At 38.7% G+C, this 22,020-nt stretch overlaps 1 protein-coding gene across 1 annotated transcript; it reads right to left on the bottom strand.

Annotated features, from left to right (window-relative positions):
- Nucleotides 1-13,484: 13,484 nt before the first annotated feature.
- LOC139131033 (thiol S-methyltransferase TMT1A-like) lies at nucleotides 13,485-22,020 on the bottom strand. Its single transcript, XM_070696948.1, has 2 exons — nucleotides 21,376-22,020; nucleotides 13,485-15,471 (listed from the first exon to the last, which is right to left on the bottom strand). The coding sequence occupies exons 1-2, from the start codon at nucleotides 21,892-21,894 to the stop codon at nucleotides 15,226-15,228; spliced, it is 765 nt and encodes a 254-aa protein (XP_070553049.1). The 5' UTR covers nucleotides 21,895-22,020; the 3' UTR covers nucleotides 13,485-15,225.

Here is a 22,020-nt window from a genome sequence, read left to right as displayed (position 1 = left end):
GAAAAAAATTTTTGCAGTTTTGTCATAGACTCCCATGTATAGTGGATCAACATTTTGAGCGAAATTCCAAAATGAAATATCTTGTTCACATGTGCACTTGTAAACAACCCATGCTAATCATATTTTAAGTATATTTATATCAGTTATTAAACATCTATAGATGAACAGATATTGCTAGTTTTATATTGGAAAATACACGTTCATAGTTTTCTTATAGTCGACTACCATGTATAGTGAATCAACATTATCGATGAAATCTAAAAATTACATTTTTTGTACACGCATGCACTTTTTACCTGCCTCTTCAAGCAAAGTACATTAACATGAATTATCACACATATATGATTTGATATTTTTTGGACAAAGCGTTATATCGGCCACATTTTGCCTTCCTTTTGGGAGGGGGACTTCAAAAGTATAGCAAGTCAGAAGGGGGTCTTGAACACATTGCGGGTTTTGTTGGGGGGTATTGAGTGACAGGGGAGGGTCACTTATTTTCATGCACGGATAAGGGAAGGGTCACTAATTTTTGTGCATGAACTTTTGAAGGGTCACTATTTTTGATGCAGCGGTGTTTCGAAAAACACCGGCCCCCCCCCCCCCCCACCCAACCCCCTTTAATTTATGTCCAGTCCCTAATTATGACAGGAAGAAATTGGAATCCCGAACAGCTGATAGATTCATATTCAGACCAAATGATGTAGAGGTTGCTAGTAACAATGTGGCTGATAGAGGTCGTGAAAGCCATGTATGGTGACTGGGGACTATTGAAGGTTGCTCATACAGAAAGCCCAATATTTCTCGAAGAACATACACTCTTTACGAGCTACCTTGGCAGAATATGTCAGCACGTTGTTGAAACAGTTAAGATAGATGACCTGCTATCGCCTAGGCTCTTCTTTACTCACCTCCCAGCTACCATATTCCCCTTGCCATGTATTGAAACATACGGATGTTAAGCTGATCTATATATGTCGAAATCCCAAGGATGTAGTAGAGTCCCATGTCATTTCTGGAAAATCTTCGTCAATGGTGCTTACTCTACAGGAAAATTGGAACAAACGCTGCAAAGATTTCAAGAAAGCAGACTACACTTAACACCATGGGTGCGACATGTTGGTGACTGGTTACAAAAGGGCATTGAAGATAACGTCCTCCACGTCACATACGACGAAATGCAACAAGATCTGCGCGGAGTCATTGACAAAATCGCAGAATTTCTTCAACGTCCCTTCACAAAGGGCGATATCGAGAGGGTTGTCAGAACAACTACCGTCGGTGCGGTGCAAAATCGCTTGTTAAACTTGACATTCTTAGATGAGGAAATATTTCCCAAAGGTCAAAATCCATTCGTGCGAAAAGGGGCTGTAGGTGATTGGAAGAATCATTTTACAGTTGCCCAGAGTGAGCATTTTAATGCAATAATTGGCGAAAAAGTCAAAGTATAAATCGAAATATCCCGTATCAGTAGGATTTTCGAGGAAACAATTTTAATTGCCGACATGACCGAGATCAGAAGCACAGACTTCAATTTATTCATATTATATTTTCATTTCTAGCAGTGCATTCTGATGTGCTTGTGACATATATCAGTGCTGGTGAACAAGTAAGTTAGACGAACGGCGTTTTTCACATATAATTTGCATAGTATTAGAGCAAGCATGTCCTTGCATGCATTCAGTCGGTATGAATGAAGCTATTCGTTCGATGCATTGTATTTCTGATGTGTTCAATGATTACTTTTGTAAACTTTCTGTACTTTCTCTTGTTTTATGCCATTTGATGTATTATATTGTTCCAATTGTAATTGTAGCATTTTAATCACTCGCTCGGAATTTCCAGCTTTTTATTTTACATATTTTAAACATATAAACCCTATCTAAATAAAAGTATATACTGGAATCACATGCGTATTGTTTGCATCAGAATCTGATAAACTTCTACCAGCTGTAAGTTTAGATCCTTTTTAGTTCGTTTGGTCTCAGTGTCTTTACAACTCCCAAAGACACCATGTGTTCAATACCTGTCAGTACAGTCTGTATGTGGATGTGTTACTATTCGTTTCTGTGGAGAGTTTCTTTCGTGAAAATATTTACTCATCGTGCTTGTCCTAGGCCTGTTGTTTTATTGTAATGCTTTATGATTGTACATTGCTATACATTGATTGCACATTGCTTTACATATATTGCACATCCTTGCAAGAAAAAATGGTCCTTCCCTTTATTTATTTTAGATAGTCCAAGGTCATGATGACAGGTTACGATATTTAATCTTCGATCACGACGCTGGAAAGTGAGCGCATTTTAAGGTCATATTAGCAGACTTTGCCTTGATCATAAACTTAGCAATGTAAAATGCGCGCGTCTCCCCCACGCTAAGTTTATAAAATGTGACCCTCCACCAGTTCCTCAGCCCACCCCCTCTTAATAACTGAAGGCTCCCTTAGACAAAATACATTCTCGCATACAAGATTTCATAGCTTATTAGCAAGCATGACAAATGAAATAAAGCAACTGATTCAAGAAAAACATTACTTGAATGCACGTGAATTGCCCGGTACCTTCACACTGGCTTTTACCACAGGTGCTCGCAGCGTTGACAGGATAGTCGATCCATGACTGTGGGCCGAACCTCGGTAGTAGGTTTTTCAGCTGCATGAACTACTAAGGCTCGACCTTTGGCCTTACACTTTTGCCTACAGCCAACTTTCCAGGCGATGACGCGAGCACCTGTGGCTAAGATGGGCATGTCTAAACAATGCGGCATACTGAGGTTTCTGGTACAATTATTTTTCTTATTTTTTTATTTTATTTAATCTCGAACCAACAGGTTGCCCCAATAACAGGTTCGTTTGAAAATAAAAATATAATACAAAAACGAAAAATATATAACAGTTACAACGTAAACAAACAGACAGGAGAATTAACATAAGAAAAAACCAAAAAAACAGCAACACAGCGAAAGATACACAGAAATACATCCAGATAAAAGTAATTATTCAGAAAAAAGGATCTTACATAATCCATGACGAAAATTACTGAAGTTATTAAAAATATCTAAATTTTGCTTGTTAGAGATAGAATTAAAATATGTCTGAGATCGTGATAAAAATGAGTGTTTCAAGATATTTGTACGTAATCAAGTTCGAAGATATGGTGTGCTGCCAAAGTTTATCAGATTCAATAGTGAATATATCAAATTGGACAGTCACCTTGTTGATTTGTTCAACAATTTGCATTTATTGTTTACAAGTATAAATAAAGTCATTCGGTTAAGTGATACCTTAGGTTCAAGCTGTTGAAGAATCGAGTTCATCAAGTGACCAGAAGAAGTAAAGCATGCATACACTGCATTTCAAGTGAAGGCCCTGAAGTTGAACTGAATACTGTCAAACTACTTTAATCGATTTGGATGGTTTATTCAAAAGCTGCTTCTCTTGTTGCAGACAGACCACAGTGCAGACACATGTCTATTTTCCCGAATATGCGTTTCCATTGGTTCGACAATATCCAGTCGCAGTACCCTAAGAGAATAATTGAGATGAATGAAATTTCCTCAAGACGTGCAATTAAAGCCACGCGATCATGGATTAGCGATATGAGAAAGTTTGGCTTGTAAAAACATTTTATCAGAATCTCAGAACAAGCATAGCATGCTCACATCCATTTCCATTGCAGTAAGGACCATAGTAAGATAAAGTGAAACAGTAACTGTTGCTTTATTAAATCGCTGAAGTCTTTCACATACACTGCCCTTGTTTTAGGATGATTATGAAGGTTTTAGGTAAAGTTATGTTACTGGAAAACCCACTGAGAATGACGTAAACTTCAAAAGTACAACAATTTGTTCTATACTCAATTTTTTTATCCTTTTCTGCTGTTTGTTATGACCTATTTTGAAGCTTGCAGAGTTGATACACTTATCACCGAATTCATCTTGTAAAAATCGAACATTTAGCAATTGAGTTAACACAGAATAGCGATCATTTTGAATTTGAAATGTCAGTAGAGTTTACGTAAATTGTTTTTGTAGTGCGTCAGTTTGCATCGAGGTTTTGAAAAATGCCAGCACGCCTTGTGATTTGACTTGTTTTTCCTCTGGGCAACTGTAAAATCGTATCCAAATACTAACAGTGTCTTTTCGCACAAAGGGATTTCACCTTTATGTAGCATTTCCTCATCTATAAATAACATCTTATAGTTGTTTTTGCATAGAATGGACAGTAGTTGTACCGATAACCCTGTCAATATATTCTATGGTTAAAGGATCTTAGGAAAAAACTATGCAAGTTTGTTAACTATTCCGGACAGATCTTGTTTCAAGTTTCTTCGTATGCGATTTGCAGGACACTGTGATTTATGGCGACTGTGGTTGTCTTGCAGAAAGACAAATGTGGCACGTTTTACAGGATTAGTTTACTTATTTGTACATTTTAAAAGACGGAAAATGTTATAATGTGTGATAAACTATGTGTTTTGCAACGTTTATGATTATTTTTTTATTTTGTATGGTATTTGCTGGTACGTGTAAGGGCAATGGGTGAGGTTGGCCGAGCTTTCCCAATGGAAACACCCCTATCCAAGGCCATTTTTTCAGTGACGTGTTTGTCGATCCCCTAAATTAATTATATATCGAAGTAAAGAAAACATATCTCATCAGCTCTTTTATATTTCACTGGCCTAAAATTACCTGCAATGCGGCAGACCAGAGGTTAAATTCTGAGCGTGTACGCACACGTTCGTATATTTGTGTATCTGTGTATTTGTCATCGCCGTAGTTGTGAATACAATACAAAAGCTGCTCGTTAATTGGTCATGTTTTAAATGGAACAATGTGTATTTCAGTCGATGAGTTATTGCTTAGACCGAAAAAAGATATGTCTGTATACGTCTATATATATCATCCTTTTCATCAGAAGAGATAAAACCCAATGAAGGTAGAATGGGCCTCGGCAACAGATATTCGGACTCTCAATTCTTTTCTGATCTACCATTTGTTTGGGCTAATTTTGAAGTTCTTTGAATAAGGAAAAATTTCACCATCTTATAGCTTTTTAAAAATCGAAAATGTCATTTTCCCCATAAAGTTAACGTAGGGATGGCAGCCATTTTGAAGTTCAAATACCTGTTAATGTCAGCAATTTATTTCTCTGGTCCCAAATTATGCGCGGTGACCCCTGATTTTTATTCTCGATTTAATAAGAGTAAGTTTGAAAGTTTCATCGAGGAAAATTTGTGCAGAGGTTTAAGTCTTTCAGGCGCATATTTCCTTATGAAACAAGGTCAACGACTGTACGAGTGCGTACAGATGTTGACATATATAACAGAAAATGATCAGGCTCTATGAAGGGCAGCTGTCTGTGCAAGTGCAAATGTTTGTGCACTGAGGGTGAGTGGAGCTGTACAATAAATAATTATGCAATCAAGGTTTCTTAAAATACACTAACAACACACCAGCTACACAGAGAAGTATGGTGAGTGCATTGTTAAATTATCAGTATTTTTATTGCTCACAGAATTTACAAAGGAACTGAATGTTAAAATTCTCACTGGTATCTACATGATTGCTGTTAGTATGTGAGTATCCTGTGAGTGCAAGAGATTCATGCACTGTTTGCGAAAGTCTTGGTACAAGTGGCAAGGATGTTGATCGTTATGAGGTTCTATGAGGTATGAGAGAGTTTACATTCCCATATAACAAGAGTGTGACTCAAACTGCTCCAAAAGTCAATACAGATAAAATTCCCATGTCATTATTGAAACCGGTTCCAAATAGCTCACACAATATAAAATGAAGGAGACCAATGGCGAGTTACACCTCTATAGTGGTTGGAGATATGTTGAGAGTCTCCATTCCTACGTGACAGGTGTATGACTCCAAATGCTCCAAATGTAGATAGAGTAAAATTCACATGCCTTTGCTAAAACTGGTTCAGAATAGATCACGAACCACACGCATAAATTGAAGGAGAAAATGGATAAGTCACACCATTACAGTGGTTGGAGATGTCTGGAGAGTCTCCATTCCCACGTGACAGATGAGTGGCTCTGACCGCTTCAAATGTAAATCGATAGATAAAATTTCAATGTCATTATTGAAACAGGTTCAGAATAGCTCACACAAACATAAAATGAAGAAAAACATTGATGGGTTACACCATTGTACTGGTTGGAGATGTCTTAAGAGTCTCCATTCCTACTTGGCAGGTGTTTGACTCCGACTGCTCCAAATGTAAATGGATAGATAAAATTCCCATGCCACTGCTCAAACTGGTTCCAGAATAGCTCACAAAAACATAAATCGAAGGAGAACATGGATAAGTCACACCATTATAGTTGCTGAAGATATGCTGAGACTCTCCATTCCAACGTGACAGGTTTATGACTCCAAATGCTCTGGAGCGACGAAAGTTAAATGCAGCGCCCTCTCTGGCGGACAGTAGAATCTGTGATTTCCATAAGACGTGTTTTCGCCAGCCGAGGGAACTTTTGGCATGTTTTCTCGAATTTTCTGTGTTGTTGTGGTTCATTATCGAGTTTATCGGTATGTTATCGAGTAGACGTTATTTTCATGTCCTTTTCAGTGTTTCCAAGGACGTTTAGTGCACTTTCAATGAGGTAGAGACTTCCAAGGTTTAGAAGACGGAACTTTACAACGGACTATCGTGCAGAATGTACGGTAAAGTCCATCGTTTTTTGGATCGATCATATGTGCGATCAGCCTGTTCGACCTCACCGAAAATTTGTGTTAATAATAAATACAGTCTTTTGAAAATTCGTCTATCGTCCTAACATTTTCTAAATGAAGATTGATGGATGAAAATAACATGCTTGGAATAGCAATGAGAAAATTGAGGAATCACAGCCTACTGTGTGGTTGAAACTATTTAATTTCAATTCAATTCAATTCAATTCAATAGAACTTTATTTATCCCAAACACGGGCAATTAAAAAGCGTGGCTCAAATACAACATCAAAAATATATAATACAAATTTACAAAATGGTAGGAGACAAAGGACTGTACAAAAAACAGTTTAGGAATCACTTAAAAGCCGCACAGCGGTTGGAATGAATGACAACTTGCGCCGGTTTGATCTGCAAGCCGGGTATCTAAAACGCCGACCAGAGGGAAGTGTGTCGAACTCTGCTGTAAAAATGTGATCACTAGACAAAGAATTGAGCGGGCTTTCCTGAGTACTTGCTGATTACGAAACGTAGAAAGACTTCTCTGGGGTATACCAATTAGTTTTTAGCTAAGTGAAACAATTCTATCAAGTGAAGTTTGTTTTTAACAGACAGATTTTGATACCAACAAATGAATGAAAATGAGATAACGCTTTCAATGTAAGATTTATAAAAAAGAGATAAAATTTGTCTATCAACCATGAATGAACACAGTTTCCTTAAAAAGTACAATTTTGCTGCCCCTTCTTCAGTATAGCATCGGTATTATGATCCCATTTCAATTTGTTGTCAAATATTGAACCAAGGTATGTATACTTCGAAACAATCTCGACTTCTTGATCGTGAACAATGGACGTAGGAGGGTTGCGTTCTTGCCTCCGAAAATCAATTATCATTTCCTTAGTTTTCTTAACATTTAAGTTTAGATACGAATTATCACACCACTCAACAAACTCACAAAGAGCGGGACCATGATGACATTCTGATCCCTGTAGAAGTGTAAGCAGAGCACTATCGTCAGCAGATGGCTACCTTCATGTGTACTTCTACAATTGTCAGTATAAAGGATGTACAACAGAGGAGACAGAACGCAACCCTGAGAGAACCTGTATTTGTTTGAATGAAACTTGACAAAATACCATTGACAAACACGCTTTGTGATCTATTTGTAAGAAAGTCAATAATCCAAAGAACAAGTTGATTGCTAAAATTAAATTTTAAGAGTTTTTCTGCAAGGATGTGGGGTTGGATTGTGTTGAAAGCACTGGAGAAATCTGCGAAAAGGATTCTTGCATGAGCACCTGTTTTTCTAAGTGTTTGTACAGTGTATTGAGAATGAAAAGCTTAGCATCTTGAACACCTTTTCCGGTCGATATGCAAATTGTAGGGGGTCTAGTTTGTTGCAACCTTTGTCAGAATAATGGACTTAATTATTTTCTCAAATGTTTTCATTACCAGGGAAGTAAGAGCAACAGGTCGAAAATCATTGGGTTCTTTAGGGCTAGCTTTCTTTGGGACTGGTACTACTATAGAATTTTTCCATACGGCAGGAATACTAACTGTATCAAGAGAAACTTGGAAAAGGTGTTGTAAGACTACACTAAGCTGATCAGCACAGAACTTCAGGGTGCGACCACAAATACAATCAGGACCTTGACTTTTGTTCACATTTAATGATTTTAAAGTTTTAGCTACTTTCTCTGTCTCAATAGACATCCCTAACTCAGGAGATAATGACTGTTTTAGATTGAGATTTGAGATGAAAAATCCTCTGTTTCAAAACGAGTGAAGAATTCGTTAGGACCTTTGGCAGCGCCGCTGAGTCTAAGTTATTTAGTGTAACTTTGACTCTGAAGGAGTAACCTTATTTACTGCTGCCATATGCTTGATACCTTGCCAAGTAGATCGAAAGTTACCAGAAAGAAACTTTGATTGAATTTTATTTTTATAATCTAACTTTGCCTGCCTAATCGCTCTTTTGACTTCTTTGTTTATCAACTGCTTCTCGCCTGATGTACCCCGAAAAAAGATTCTCTTCTTCTGGTTGAGAATAGACTTTAATTTTTTGGTCACCCATGGCTTGTTATTGGGGAAAATTTTAACATTTTTCGTAGGAATAACAGAATCCGCACAAAATGAAATATAGGAAGAAATGACATTGAAGTTGATTAAAATCGATACAGGAATGATAAAACATCTCCCAGTCAGTACATTCGAAACACGCCTGTAAGCTAGAAATACTGTCTACTGACCAGTTCTTCACAGTTTTTGTTACTCTACGAATCCGCTTAATGACTGGTTTATAGATAGGGGCAAGCATTACAACATTGTGATCTGAAGATCCAAGAGAGGGCAACGCAAAAGATTTGTATGCGTCAGGAACTGTACCATAACACCTATCAAGTATTTTATCAAAACGAGTAGGACACGAAACATATTGGTGGATATTTTTTGCACTCTTACTAAAGTCACAATGATTGAAGTCACCAAGTACAAACTTCGGAGCATCCAATTTCTGTAAATTATTTGATATGTGTTCAGCTGCTGTAGAAACATTCGCTCGTGGGTGTACGTAGACTAAAGTGAAAAACAATTGAGAAAATTCTCTGGGAATGTAGAACGGACGAAGAGAAATAGACAATAGCTCAATATCAGGTGTGCACATTCCATCACGGACAGTCACGGTTTTACACCATCGCTCATTTACATAAAAACACACTCCGCCGCCATGATCTTTTCCTGTCTTCTCTTTGTCTCTATCCAAATGGATTGGTGTACCGAAACCATCAACAAATAAATCTTGATCACCAACCTGTTCATCCAACCAAGTTTCATGAAAGCAAACAGACATGAACTAGGCCACGCCTTCAAATACCTGATTGGTATGTTTCTGACTAAAGCGTGATAAGGGAATATATGCTATAAACTTTCGAAATATCATTGATTTACATTGTAATGGACCACCCCACACTCTGTAATAACATGGAGGTAGTCTCTACTACCTCCATGGTAAGAAGAATGATTTTATATGTCTGTGACATGGCATAAGTTTCAGGACTGAAAATGACAAAAATGGTCATTTTAATTGGCCCAAGCAATTTACCAATTCTTTTTGGCTACTAGCAATATTATTGAACGAGTAAAACAAGTACATTGACAATACAGATAAGGCCAAAGTAATTAAGGTTCCAAGACAAGAAATTGACCATTTTAAACTAACAATTCTCTAGTGTTTAATAAGCTCAGAACCCCCGTAAATTGTATATTTTCGGAAAGCCTAGATATAGGCGAACATTTTGGTTACCATAGTGTCACCATTGTTTACATAACTATCATGTGACAGGTAATTTGCATAACCTTTCAAAAATCGGTTTTCCCTATGTTTTGTTTCAATGCTTTGAGATATGTGGCTGAAATTCATGTGAGTGCAAGCTATCCTACAGGTCTTTAAAGAGTGTCTCAGAATTTTTTTAAACCTTCTTAAACAGTTTTTATGCCAGAAAAAACTCCCAGAGCAGTGAATTTAAGCATAGTTGATTTCTTTAAAATTGTGCTCCAAAAAAACTAAGCAAGATATAAAAAATCTGAGACACACTTTGAAAGAGCATTGTGACAGCTTGCATTCCAGCAAGTTTGAGTCAGATATTTTGAAGTATTGAGACAAAACATAGGGAAAACCGACTTTTGAAAGGTTATGCAAATTATCTTGTCACGTGATAGTTATGTAAACAATGGTGACACTGTGGTTACCAAAATGTTCCCATATATGTAGGCTTTCAGAAAATGTATACTTTACGGGGGTTCTGAGTTTATTAACCGTTAGAGAATTGTTAGATTAAAAAGGTCACATTTCTTGTCTTGGAACCTTAAATTCTTTGTTTTGCGTCCTCTAAATGGGAAAAGGTACGCGTCTAAGCGGCTGAAAAACACACACAAGAAAATTAACACAATGTAAGTTGATTGCAGCAAATAAAAAATTGTAACAAAATTTTAGTTCAGAAAAGCTAAGCGGTCATGTCTTAAAATTTCATATTCAAATACATTGCGTGTGTTTTTCATGAAAACCTTAAAAACCTACGCGGGTGGGGATGCAAAACAAAGAATTTAAATACTTTGGCCTAAACATGCGTGTGTATTTAGCTACCTACCTCCACACGGTATTGAAGATTTCTTATCCGTTGTACTTTGGGGGGGGGGGGTTATCCTGCATGGGTTTGCTGTTGGCTTGAAAATCCTTTGCGGGCAGAGATTACAGTACACTGATTTCGCTCGGACCAGAGCTCATAATGGTATCAGCATTCTGCATTTTTGTTAGTATTCGTCCTAAAGTGAGACAACATATATGAATAAAGACTGCCATTCTTTACCTTGATAAGCCAACATTCATGAAAGAATTACCTTTTGGTTAACTTCAAGACGTCTTTGAGACATCGTCTCCGAAATATAGAGAAGGTATTTCGTATTCGCATGTGCACAAGTATTTAAAGTAGGATTACGCATGAACTTTTGTAGCTCCATGGATTACGCTAAGCACAGCTCTATAGTATAGCCATTACATGCATGGTCGTACCTGAGAGTATTGTACGCGTCCGTCCATAGCCCACTGACGACGGTTGTACACATAATGACTCCGTTTTACCCAATCCTGGTGCCAACGATCAGAGATGAGCGATCAAGTCCCCATACATGACTTACACATAGATTAGCACAGGGTACCCAGACATCTGGTTGTTGTTGTTGTTGTTGTTTGTATTGTTGTTTATGCTTATTAGTCAAGTTTTTGTTGACCAATAAAATTCAATGAACATAACTGTTGTGTTGTGTTGTTGGTTCAAACGTAATGTGGATGTCATAAGGAACGATACAAGGACACCATCATTATTTGAACCGATGCAACTCTCTGCCAACGTTGTTGTTGTTGTTTGTCTTGTTGTTTATGTTTATCAGTCGTGTTGATGTTATTGTTGACCAATAAAATTCAACGAACATAACTGTTGTGTTGTTGTTGGTTCAAACACAGTGTAGATGTCATAAGAAACGCTACATGGGCACTATCATTATTTGAACTCCCTGCCAACGTAAAAGTACACGCATAAGCCTTGCCTATGACCTTTGATCTCATACTCCGTGACTATACGTGAGCATTTCAACATGACACATTCTATTTCCCAGGTGGCAGGCTCCCTGTCGCGCGTCACTACTACCTCTATCAAACCAAGCCACGAGATTTACATTGCGACCAGTTTACTTCCTCAAAGCAGTCACCATTGAACCATGTGGTGACGTAAATAGGTGCTCTCCAGACGCATACGAGTTAAGGGAATTGTGTATCAGAAATTGTGAAATATGGAAATATATTTGTGTTAAATATTTGTGTATTTTAACTGCATACCAGCCTACCTTTCGGAATTTACAGTGGGCGCAAAAAACATTACTTCGGCATAATTTGCAATCGGTACAGTTAACTATACGGAGACACGGAGATTATGACAAAAATTGCACTTTCACTCAACATTTTGAAGTGATCCGACAAGCTTTCAATCACCTCTGCCTGAGGTTAATTTTCCTTTTTATAACTAGATGCGAATTCTGGCAGACTTAGGACCACATGGAAGCTTTTACTGACATAAACTGCTAGCTTAAATTTGGACGAACTTGGTGTGGCAACTTGTGCAAGCAGTTTAAAGGAAAGGGACGTTGGTATGCTACTTGGTCAATGAAGAAAACACTTCACAGTGGCGGCCATGTGAATATGGAAACACGTACATTTGCAGTAATTTGGTTCTCTTATACAAAACGTTAAAGTCCCGTCAGTTGTATCTTCTCACACTTTTTGTTCGATAGGAAACCAAATGCAACTTGTGTAAAATGTCACAAAAGTGAGACCATGATATTTTTTTTCAAACACTGGGGACGAAGGCACAACTTATATTTTAACAACTTATTAATTTTCGACATGCCACTCAAATATGGCTGTCGCAAATATACGCGTAAATGCGTCAGAATGTCATCGGTCATATCCATCACCACGGATTGAAATAGCGACATTTACAAAGACGATATGGTTCAATAACATCCAAAATCCAAAATCGAAAACATTCTATCCAAAACATGTTTTGGCATGTAAAATGAAAAAAAGATAAGGCTAGTAAAGCTTTAAAGACTTATGTCAGTCAGTTATCGCTGGCATGCTTCAAGAAGTGTACTTTAGAAGCACGCTTTCTTAGGTGCGCACTACCTTAATGGTGCATGGAACAATCTATTTTTATCGAAGATTAGATCATATAACCCGTCCAACCACTAGATGATATCAACAAAGCAATGTCATTGTGTTGGTTAATTGATGAGGCTTATAGATTTAAATGCAGGAATTTAAAACAAACTTTACTGTCAAGGTAGTACACGACCCAGGGACAGATATTTGCACTCTCAAATTTTTCCAATAATTTTCTGGTCTACCACGTGTTGGGAGCTCATTTAAAGCTCTTGGAGTGAGAAAAAAAATCACCGTCTTAGCTTTTCGAAAATAGAGTTAATACAGGGATGGTGGCAACATTGTAGTTTCCAATATCGGTGTATGTTAGGAAATGTTTCTTTAGTTCCAAACTTTACCACCACTCTTGATTTGCTAAGGGAATAATTGATAGTTTCATCGAGGAAAGTTTAAGCAAAAAGTTTAAGTCTTTCACTTTCGAGGTGCATACAGCCTTAAATACCATAAAACCGTTAATTTGAGGAGTCTTTTGTGGGTTTACGCAAACGACACTAACAAATATGACGAAAGGAAGATCCATCGACCATTTTGATTTTTGCAAGAAGTACTTTTATTATACGTATTTTCATATAAACGCTATTGAGGATAAATATAAAGGCCAGTTTGAGATTCTAAAATCTTTCTTTGTAGATACACATCGCAGGAAACTACAAAAGCTGTAATGTATACATATGTATGTATGTATGTATGTATATATATATATATATATATATATATATATATATATATATATATATATATATGTGTGTGTGTGTGTGTGTGTGTGTGTGTGTGTGTGTGTGTGTGTGTGTGTGTGTGTGTGTGTTTGTGTGTGTGTGTGTGTGTGTGAGATATTTTGAATCAATATCAAATTATAAAATGTACAAGTTCTTTTGTCGTCATTTCCGTATGCCTGCGATTCTTCTTCCTCGCCTCAGAGGGTGAGTGTGAATGCAATTTTCCTGCTCGGCATAAATAAAAGCAAATGTACTTCATGCGCAAGCTGTAAAGGCCTGTGCGCGCACATGTACACGTCCTCAAGACAGTCCTGAATCAACTCAAAGTTAGGAAGAAGGAAACCTGAACGAAACCAGCTGTTGTCGATTCTATCGTGCGGTGATGAGCGGTTTAGGCTAAGTAGGTCTCTTATACTTCAGACGGTGATGAATGCTATTCTCTATGACAGCTAATTAAGTTAAAATTGTCGTTTTCTTTATAATTCCTCATATTGGGGAAGCACTGACCAGTGAACAGGAAAAGAATGTTCCTATCTTTTCATTTACATACATCGTTTTGAAATACAGCTAATGTTTCATTTCATGTAGTTTCACTCTGTTTTGTGGCAAACTGAACCCAACACGATTGGAACTAATTTGGGATAATTGCATCTTCATATTTTTCAAATTTCTCAAAAATGCTAGGTGCCCTATATATGAATGTTGTAATATTACAAATTAATCATAAAAACAAGTGTGTAACTATAAAGAAAAGTAGATGAGGTTACATTTGCAAATTTTTAATTAAATCAACATTACTTCACCATCCAATTATCCCAAATTAGTTCCAATCGTGTTACCCCTAAATATTTAGGAAGCTGATTGCGACTGAAGCATTGTAATTTACTGTTAGCATAGATTTCTGTAATGTTTCTTTAAAATGGCGTTTCGATTGAAGAAACAAGCAAGTTGCTCCAAGCAATGAAGATACATATACAATGGCTTATTTTATCAACTGTACTGGAACGAATAGTGAATCAGCATTTTATCGTAGGCTGACACTTTACTACTTATATTGCTAATCCTGTACCTTAAAAGGCCTTCTTAAAATAATAATGATAAAAAGTGATACAGAAAACTTTTTCAAGAAAACTTGTGTGAGTCAAGCTAATGTGAAACGAAGTTATCACGACAACTACTGCAAGTTGGTGCTCTGCATTACTGATGAGCACGGCGTAATAATGGGATGCAATCCTGGCGGATACAGCGCCGCACCTGCCTGTCCTTCCTTCCTGTCCCGTCCGTGCTTTTCTCTGGTAATGAATGAAGGCACTGCAAGCTACTGTGATTATATTGGAAGATTGACAGCCGTCATAGCGTGTGGAAAATGTAACATGCGCAAGGAGGGATACAGCGAAAGCTATCACGTGTAAGCTGCCCAGTTAAAGTGGCGCCTGGTTCATATCGAGTTGACTACAGGTGCTTACAATACCACCGGGTCTTCTTCGTGTGTAATATTTATAACTTATATCAATTTCTGTTCGCCTTTGTATCTTCATGTCTCTGTCTGGTTCACTTCTTCACGGCAAAGCCAACCACATGAGGGCGCAACAAGTGGCAGTATGATGGCAATGGAGCCGAGATCTTTTGATACTCAACCTTGTAGAATCCGGCTTTGTTGATGTACTTCCAGGTGTCCATCGTCAACTGGCATCCTCCAAATAGGCGCGACCACACTGGACACACAAACCGCTGGATGGCACGGGTCCATGAATCGCGATGGCCCGCAATGTTCTCGATGAAGTAGAATTTTCCTTTCTGAAAATAATCACACGGAAAAATCAGTATTACAAAGCTATGATCAGATATGACGAACTCTCGTGTCAGATAATGGGAGATGCGACGTGCATTTACCGGTACACGCCATATGAGCAAGCTCCTGAATGAAAGCACCTCACATAATAATATGACAGTTGAGGGCGCGCTGCGTGTGCAAGGGCAGAAATTGCTTGTGCCAAAGGATTGTTTCAAACAGAGTAACTCATGTTAATGGGATCAAGGAAACAGTTCATTATTCACGGTTCTGGTAAACCAAAGACAATGCGAATTATTTTGTCCTAGAAAAATACTGTTCCACACTAGTGATGAAAATCAGTAATTATTTGTTGAAGCATGAAGTTTAAAGCGAAATGTACACTTATGTTCACTCGGCCCAGTTTATGTCCATTTAACTTAGGGGAGCACCATTTGATTTCTGGAGTTTGAAAATGGGTGAGTATGCATTTTGTTAGTAATTTATAATATAAATATAATGGATCCAATTTTGTTTTGGCGTTCGTGGACTTTGCGTTCGTGCAATATTTTTTTTTACTTCAGAGGGTGTTTCCACATTACACAATTGTTTACCTCAGGAGGGGGAACCCCTCTGAAATCTAGCCCTATTTATGGGTTTGCCTATAGTCTACCATCTTTGGCAATGACTTTTCATTAATAATAACGCACGTCATTGCTATTTTATTCAAGATGTTTTCACGATGATCTTAATTTCCATCATTTGCCTGGGATTCTCCAATAACATACAAAATAGCAGGTGCGTGAAAACTGATGCAATTATAAGGATTATAAGGTTTGCACGAATGAAAACATTGACACTTGAGAGTACTTTTCTCCGGGAAAAAATGCATTTCCTCATGCAGGAAACTGCTCGACAGATTAAGCATGCTGAAATGCTATAACGGGCGATAAAAAAGATTTTGACCCCGTTTGCTCCGTCCAACCCAAAGAGGTCAACTTAACTGGTTCTCGCCTAAGTAGCCCAGGGAAATATTCGCATGCACGGTACCGATTCCCTCAGTTTACGATTTACAGAACTCCGGAGGCCCTAGTGTCGCAATCACTTTGGTATAGCTAATCGGGTCAGCTTTTAAACAAAGCTGTCACCACGACATCAAGAACCTCAATGAGAAAAGCTTGAATTCAGTTTTAGATTGTACTTTGACCACACTTGGTATTCAACGATCGCGCACGTATTTGCAGCTATGATATCATTAAATGTCTTGATGAATTTCCCATGAAATCTTTGAGTGGAGGGTTTTTAAAATTCAAACTGGCATTTCTCTATTATTCGTCGCATGACCAGAGCGAATACTAGATTCAAAAGTTTCAGCGACTTGTCCATCCTTTTAAGTTTGAATTTGGTTTTGAGGTAGCTGCAATAATTGTAGCCCTTGGTTGGTGGGGATTGGGCTTCTGTCGTGCGGCTCGCGCCTTGCCCCAACCAGGGCTACAATTTCTCCCTATACCTGCTAGTGTAAAAGCTGCAGTGCGGATCTACACTGCATGGTCAAGGCACACACGGGGCCGCATTATTAGAGAATCTCGCCTTACCGTGTGCAAATTTCACTATAATCCTGCTCCCGGATAATGTTAGAGCCCTTGTAACTCCTATCGATGGTCAACTTTACTCCTTGCAGCTGAAAAATGACAGTTTAATGACTCAGGCGCGAAGTCAATTCGAACTGGACCGCCGTCGTTGAACTCTGTACCCAGCCGACTTGTACCATTACATTTTAGGGGTGGCCGACAGGTGTGAGGGAGCTGAATGAGCATGCTTACGGGTAGCCCTTCACTGCCTCCGGAGCCAAAGCCGGACACTCTTGCCATACTCGTAGGACTAGTTTATGGGATTGAAAGGGGTGGGTAATTTTCATGACAATATATAACTCTTGGTGAATAAAGAGAGATACTTTTGCCGAAGTTCAACTACGCATTTTAATTAGTTCAATAAAGCCTGTGCTCTATCTTCCCAACTTTCTCAAATAAGTTACGTACTAGTTCAATAAATCCCACACGGGAACGGGTCATTTGAAGCAGTCAGAACTTTGTGTCCATGTACATTGTTCAGAGGCGTGTGCCTAAGTTAAACTCCATATAACTAGTTCAACTTTCACAACTATTAAAGTTCAACCATCCACCTCCATGGTACAACTACATTTACAAGATGCCGCTGTTGTTCAATGTGGAAAGAGTGGTTCCAAGCAAAATCTGTTCGACTAAAAAGGTCACAATGTGTGAAGTGGGGTGCCAAAAATGCATTCTTGTCCATGACGGCGTGACTTTGAACATTTTTTTTTTAAATCGGATATTTTCCATCTAGTATCAAAGTTTGACATATCGACGATTTCGGGATTACTGTGAAATCGCCGATCGACACTGGACTCAGCACTCTGCGTCTGTGAAATATACTTACAGAATATTTATCGGCAATTTCCGGACTCTAGACGATACTACAATGACTAGCCTTGTGCCACGGCACGCCGGGTCTGTGAAATCGCCGATATTTATTTATAGTTACTTATAGTGCAGCTTTGCCAAATACTTTGCTATTTGTATACAACACGTAGGTATTTTACTGTTTTTGTAGGGTCGTAGCATTTCTTAACTCATTACACAAACGCGGATTACATTCCAGGGTAATTTTCTCACAGGACATTTATGTAGTCTCGCTTCGAACCATAGTAAACTTTACAGTGTGCATGATGAATTCAGTATGGAAATAGGGTCAATATAGGAACGACTTCCTCCAATCTGATTAAAATCAGAAGTAGAGTACGGCGACGTCTTCTTATGCGTACGCGGTATTCTCTCGCTGTCGCGTAGTGAGAGGCGACAGCGACTCGGAGAGAATACCGCGTACGCATAAGAAGACGTCGCCGTACTCTACACCTGATTTTAATCAGATGGACTTCCTCCATCCGTTTGCTCATGACTACTTCAATAATGCAGTGTTTATCAATTTAAAATTTCGGCATTTTCTTGTCTGTCAACATACATCTTAATGATGAAGTAGGCCGGGTTGTATGAGGATTTCTTTACATCATTTTCACATCTGTGCTTTTTCATGGATACATCTTTCTTTTGTAACAAATTCCTTGTAATCAGCATGTTTTACATACATGCTTTGATATTGACCTCAGCAGTTTTTGAATAAATCTGATAAATTTGAAGCACCGAAGTAGTAGTAGTCACAGTAGTAGTAGTATCTATTTAAAGCTTCCCATTTTTACACAAAGTTGAGAATGTTCCAGACTAATTAAACTCATGTCATGATGAGTGTGGGGGGAAAATGACATACATAACATGATCCGAAGTGGACCAAAAATGGACTCCTGAGATACACCGCACCAATCGACAAAACATGAGCGTGTACACCTAAATAGCTAACATTGACTTCTTCCTGTAAGGTCTGATCGAAACCACTTCAGTGACAAATCAGAAAACATGTACACAGAAAGTTCGCTCAGCAAAATGTTATGATCAACGATGAAAAAAATCTTTAAGTATATCTAAAAACAATTATCTTCATCTATATTCTGTAAAAGTATAGACCCTGGTCAGTTAACTTGACTAAAGCAATGTGACAAGAGTGATGTTGTCTGATGATTGTGAGTTGTAACAAAAAAGATTAAATGCATAAAACTGTAAAAACTAATATAAACATGTCTTTCTAGTATTTTAGATAGAACTGGTAGAAGGGAGATAGGCCTATAGTTGTTAACATCACTTTTAGAGCCTCCCTTATGAATCGGAACTATTTCAGCACATTTGAAACAGTCGGAAAATGTACCACTATAAGCTTCAAGATTAAAAAGATTGCGAATATTTGTCAGACATTTCACCACTTTACAGCTCTGGCCAAGCGCTAGTCTGGCTCGAACTTCGCTACTAGATGATACTAGAGTTTGTTAATTAGGCGGGTAAATATCCGATATATATCGAAGATTTTATAGCCTTAGAGATCTATATCGTATAGTATATTAGCCGTAAATATCGATTGGATATTTTATAATTATATCGCGGTGTCCTCTTGTTGTCAGGGCAAATGGCAAAGACGAGACGACAGACTTTGCATGGCGTGAATATCTCTTTCACTTCTCAGGAAATAAAGATGGCAAGTTCTTCAATGGTCACTGGTCTCTCTTTGCTTTCAGCGATAGTGGTATTCTAGCAGTAATTGAAAAGGAGCAAACAGTCCTATGACCTTTTTCAATCCTCCGAAAAGATAGCGTTAAAATAACAACAACTATACTGCCACTAGCGCGCTACTGTACTGCTAGTGCCACCGTTTTCATTAGTCCCTCACACCTGTCGGCCACCCCTAAAATGTAATGGTACAAGTCGGCTGGGTACAGAGTTCAACGACGGCGGTCCAGTTCGAATTGACTTCGCGCCTGAGTCATTAAACTGTCATTTTCAGCTGCAAGGAGTAAAGTTGACCATCGATAGGAGTTACAAGGGCTCTAACATTATCCGGGAGCAGGATTATAGTGAAATTTGCACACGGTAAGGCGAGATTCTCTAATAATGCGGCCCCGTGTGTGCCTTGACCATGCAGTGTAGATCCGCACTGCAGCTTTTACACTAGCAGGTATAGGGAGAAATTGTAGCCCTGGTTGGGGCAAGGCGCGAGCCGCACGACAGAAGCCCAATCCCCACCAACCAAGGGCTACAATTATTGCAGCTAGTTTTGAGGAAGACATTCAACTATATCTGTATGGTTCTAGATTACACGGCAAAATTAATAGGTATCCGTCAGTCGGGTGTTTGTAACAGGGATTAAGTCAGTTTAATATTTCAACAGATCTACAAGTTCCTCAATAACATTGCGCAAGCATGGGTCCAATGTCCAATTAGGGCACTCAGTATAGCTCGCCTGATACCGACCACGATAACGCGTGTCACAACCGTGATATAAACTCCTCGTTTTGTTTTGCGGCCTCCAACAATATCTGCTTTACCATGGAAATATCAGAGATCTGTGCTGTTTGCTAGAAAATCATTCGCGTTGGTATATCGTTTGTTATGTCAGCGTATTTCGAACCCTTTATCACCAATGCAGACTATTTGCACATCTGCCAAGCTGTGCTTTTTTTCTTATTTCTAAGTAAATTCCTTATGAGGTTTATCAGTTGTTACGGGGATACGAAAGAGAAAAAACAGTTGTTATTCCATTTAATAAGTAATTTCAGGATATAAAAAATTTGCGACACACACAAGATAAAGTCTTTCGAGATTTAATATTAAAGCCTACAATTACCGTAAGTGTTCGTATCAACCATACTGTGACCAGAGTCATACATCTGTCGCATAACGGGTGCCAAATTGCGGCTGATGTGAACCCCTCTAGCCAGTTCTGACCCGTAAACAACTAACTGTGGTTTCGATTCATTGTGAAAACTATGTATTGGTATTGGCCACGGCAATCGTATAACAAAATCCGACACAGAGGGCGTCGTTTGCCGAAGATGATACGGTCGTCACAGCAACAGTAGACCGGTCACCCATCGCTTGGTTCTTCCCGGCAGCAGCGATTACTGGCTGGCCAAGGCGTTCACCCCGCGATCAACGCAACAGACTCCCATTAACGCAAAAGTCTGCTGAAGTTTTTGTTCCTTCAGTTCACTCTGTTTTGAAAACAGACTTGGAGCAAGTCTAAAGCGACAGCTGACATTTTCTGTTCGTCTTGCACAAAAAAGCATGAGTTGCTTTCAAACAAAGTCGGTCAGAAATATCGAAATGAGGCGGGAAAACATTTCGCTGGAATAATGGGGAAAACGTAAGATTGTAGGATGAGGAGTGAAATAGAGATAAAATGTTGCTGAGTTTTCAATGGGATAAAGTGCGTGTTACTCTAATAGAAAATGCTGCATTTACTTAACTCACCGGTTTCAGGACTCTTTTTATTTCTTCGACGACCTTCTCGACGTCTGAAACTCTGCAGAGAACCAGGGTGGCGACAACAGCGTGCACACTTTCATCGGGGATGGAACTTAAGTCTTCGCCAGCAGTTTTCACCACCTTATTCACAGTCAAGCCGGGGTATTGCTTGGCGCAAGACTTCAAGTAGCCTTCGAACTCTCCCATCGGTTCAACGGGGATGACGGAACAACCCTCCGGATAGTAACTGAAGTTGGCGCCCGTTCCAGCCCCGAGTTCAAGTATCGTCAGCTGACCTTCAAAGCACTTTTTGATGTACGGCATATCCCAGAAGAGCTCTCCCTTCACTTTGTCTAAGTTTTTGTTGTACATCTCGGTGAATCGTCGCATGAACGCCGGAAACACGATTGGAAACACCAAGCTTTCGTAAAATGCCAGCAGAATTCGGAAGAAAAGCCACGTTCCGATCAGCGCAGCGCCTAGCCGCGGAGCCCAGAACAATCCTATCTCGTTGATATACTCCATCGTGTAGCAGAAATGAATGAATGCTTTAATGCAAAGTTGTACCTTTTATATAGCTTTTCGCAAACTCACTGACGTAAGAGATTTTCTAATCAGAAAAGCACGCTCAGATGCAATGCACACCCACAT

The sequence above is a fragment of the Ptychodera flava genome, chromosome 4, assembly GCF_041260155.1.
Source record: "Ptychodera flava strain L36383 chromosome 4, AS_Pfla_20210202, whole genome shotgun sequence".
In the NCBI taxonomy this organism is placed as follows: Eukaryota; Metazoa; Hemichordata; class Enteropneusta; family Ptychoderidae; genus Ptychodera; species Ptychodera flava.
Note: the sequence above shows the minus strand (reverse complement) of the source record. Positions and strands in the feature narration are given on the sequence as shown.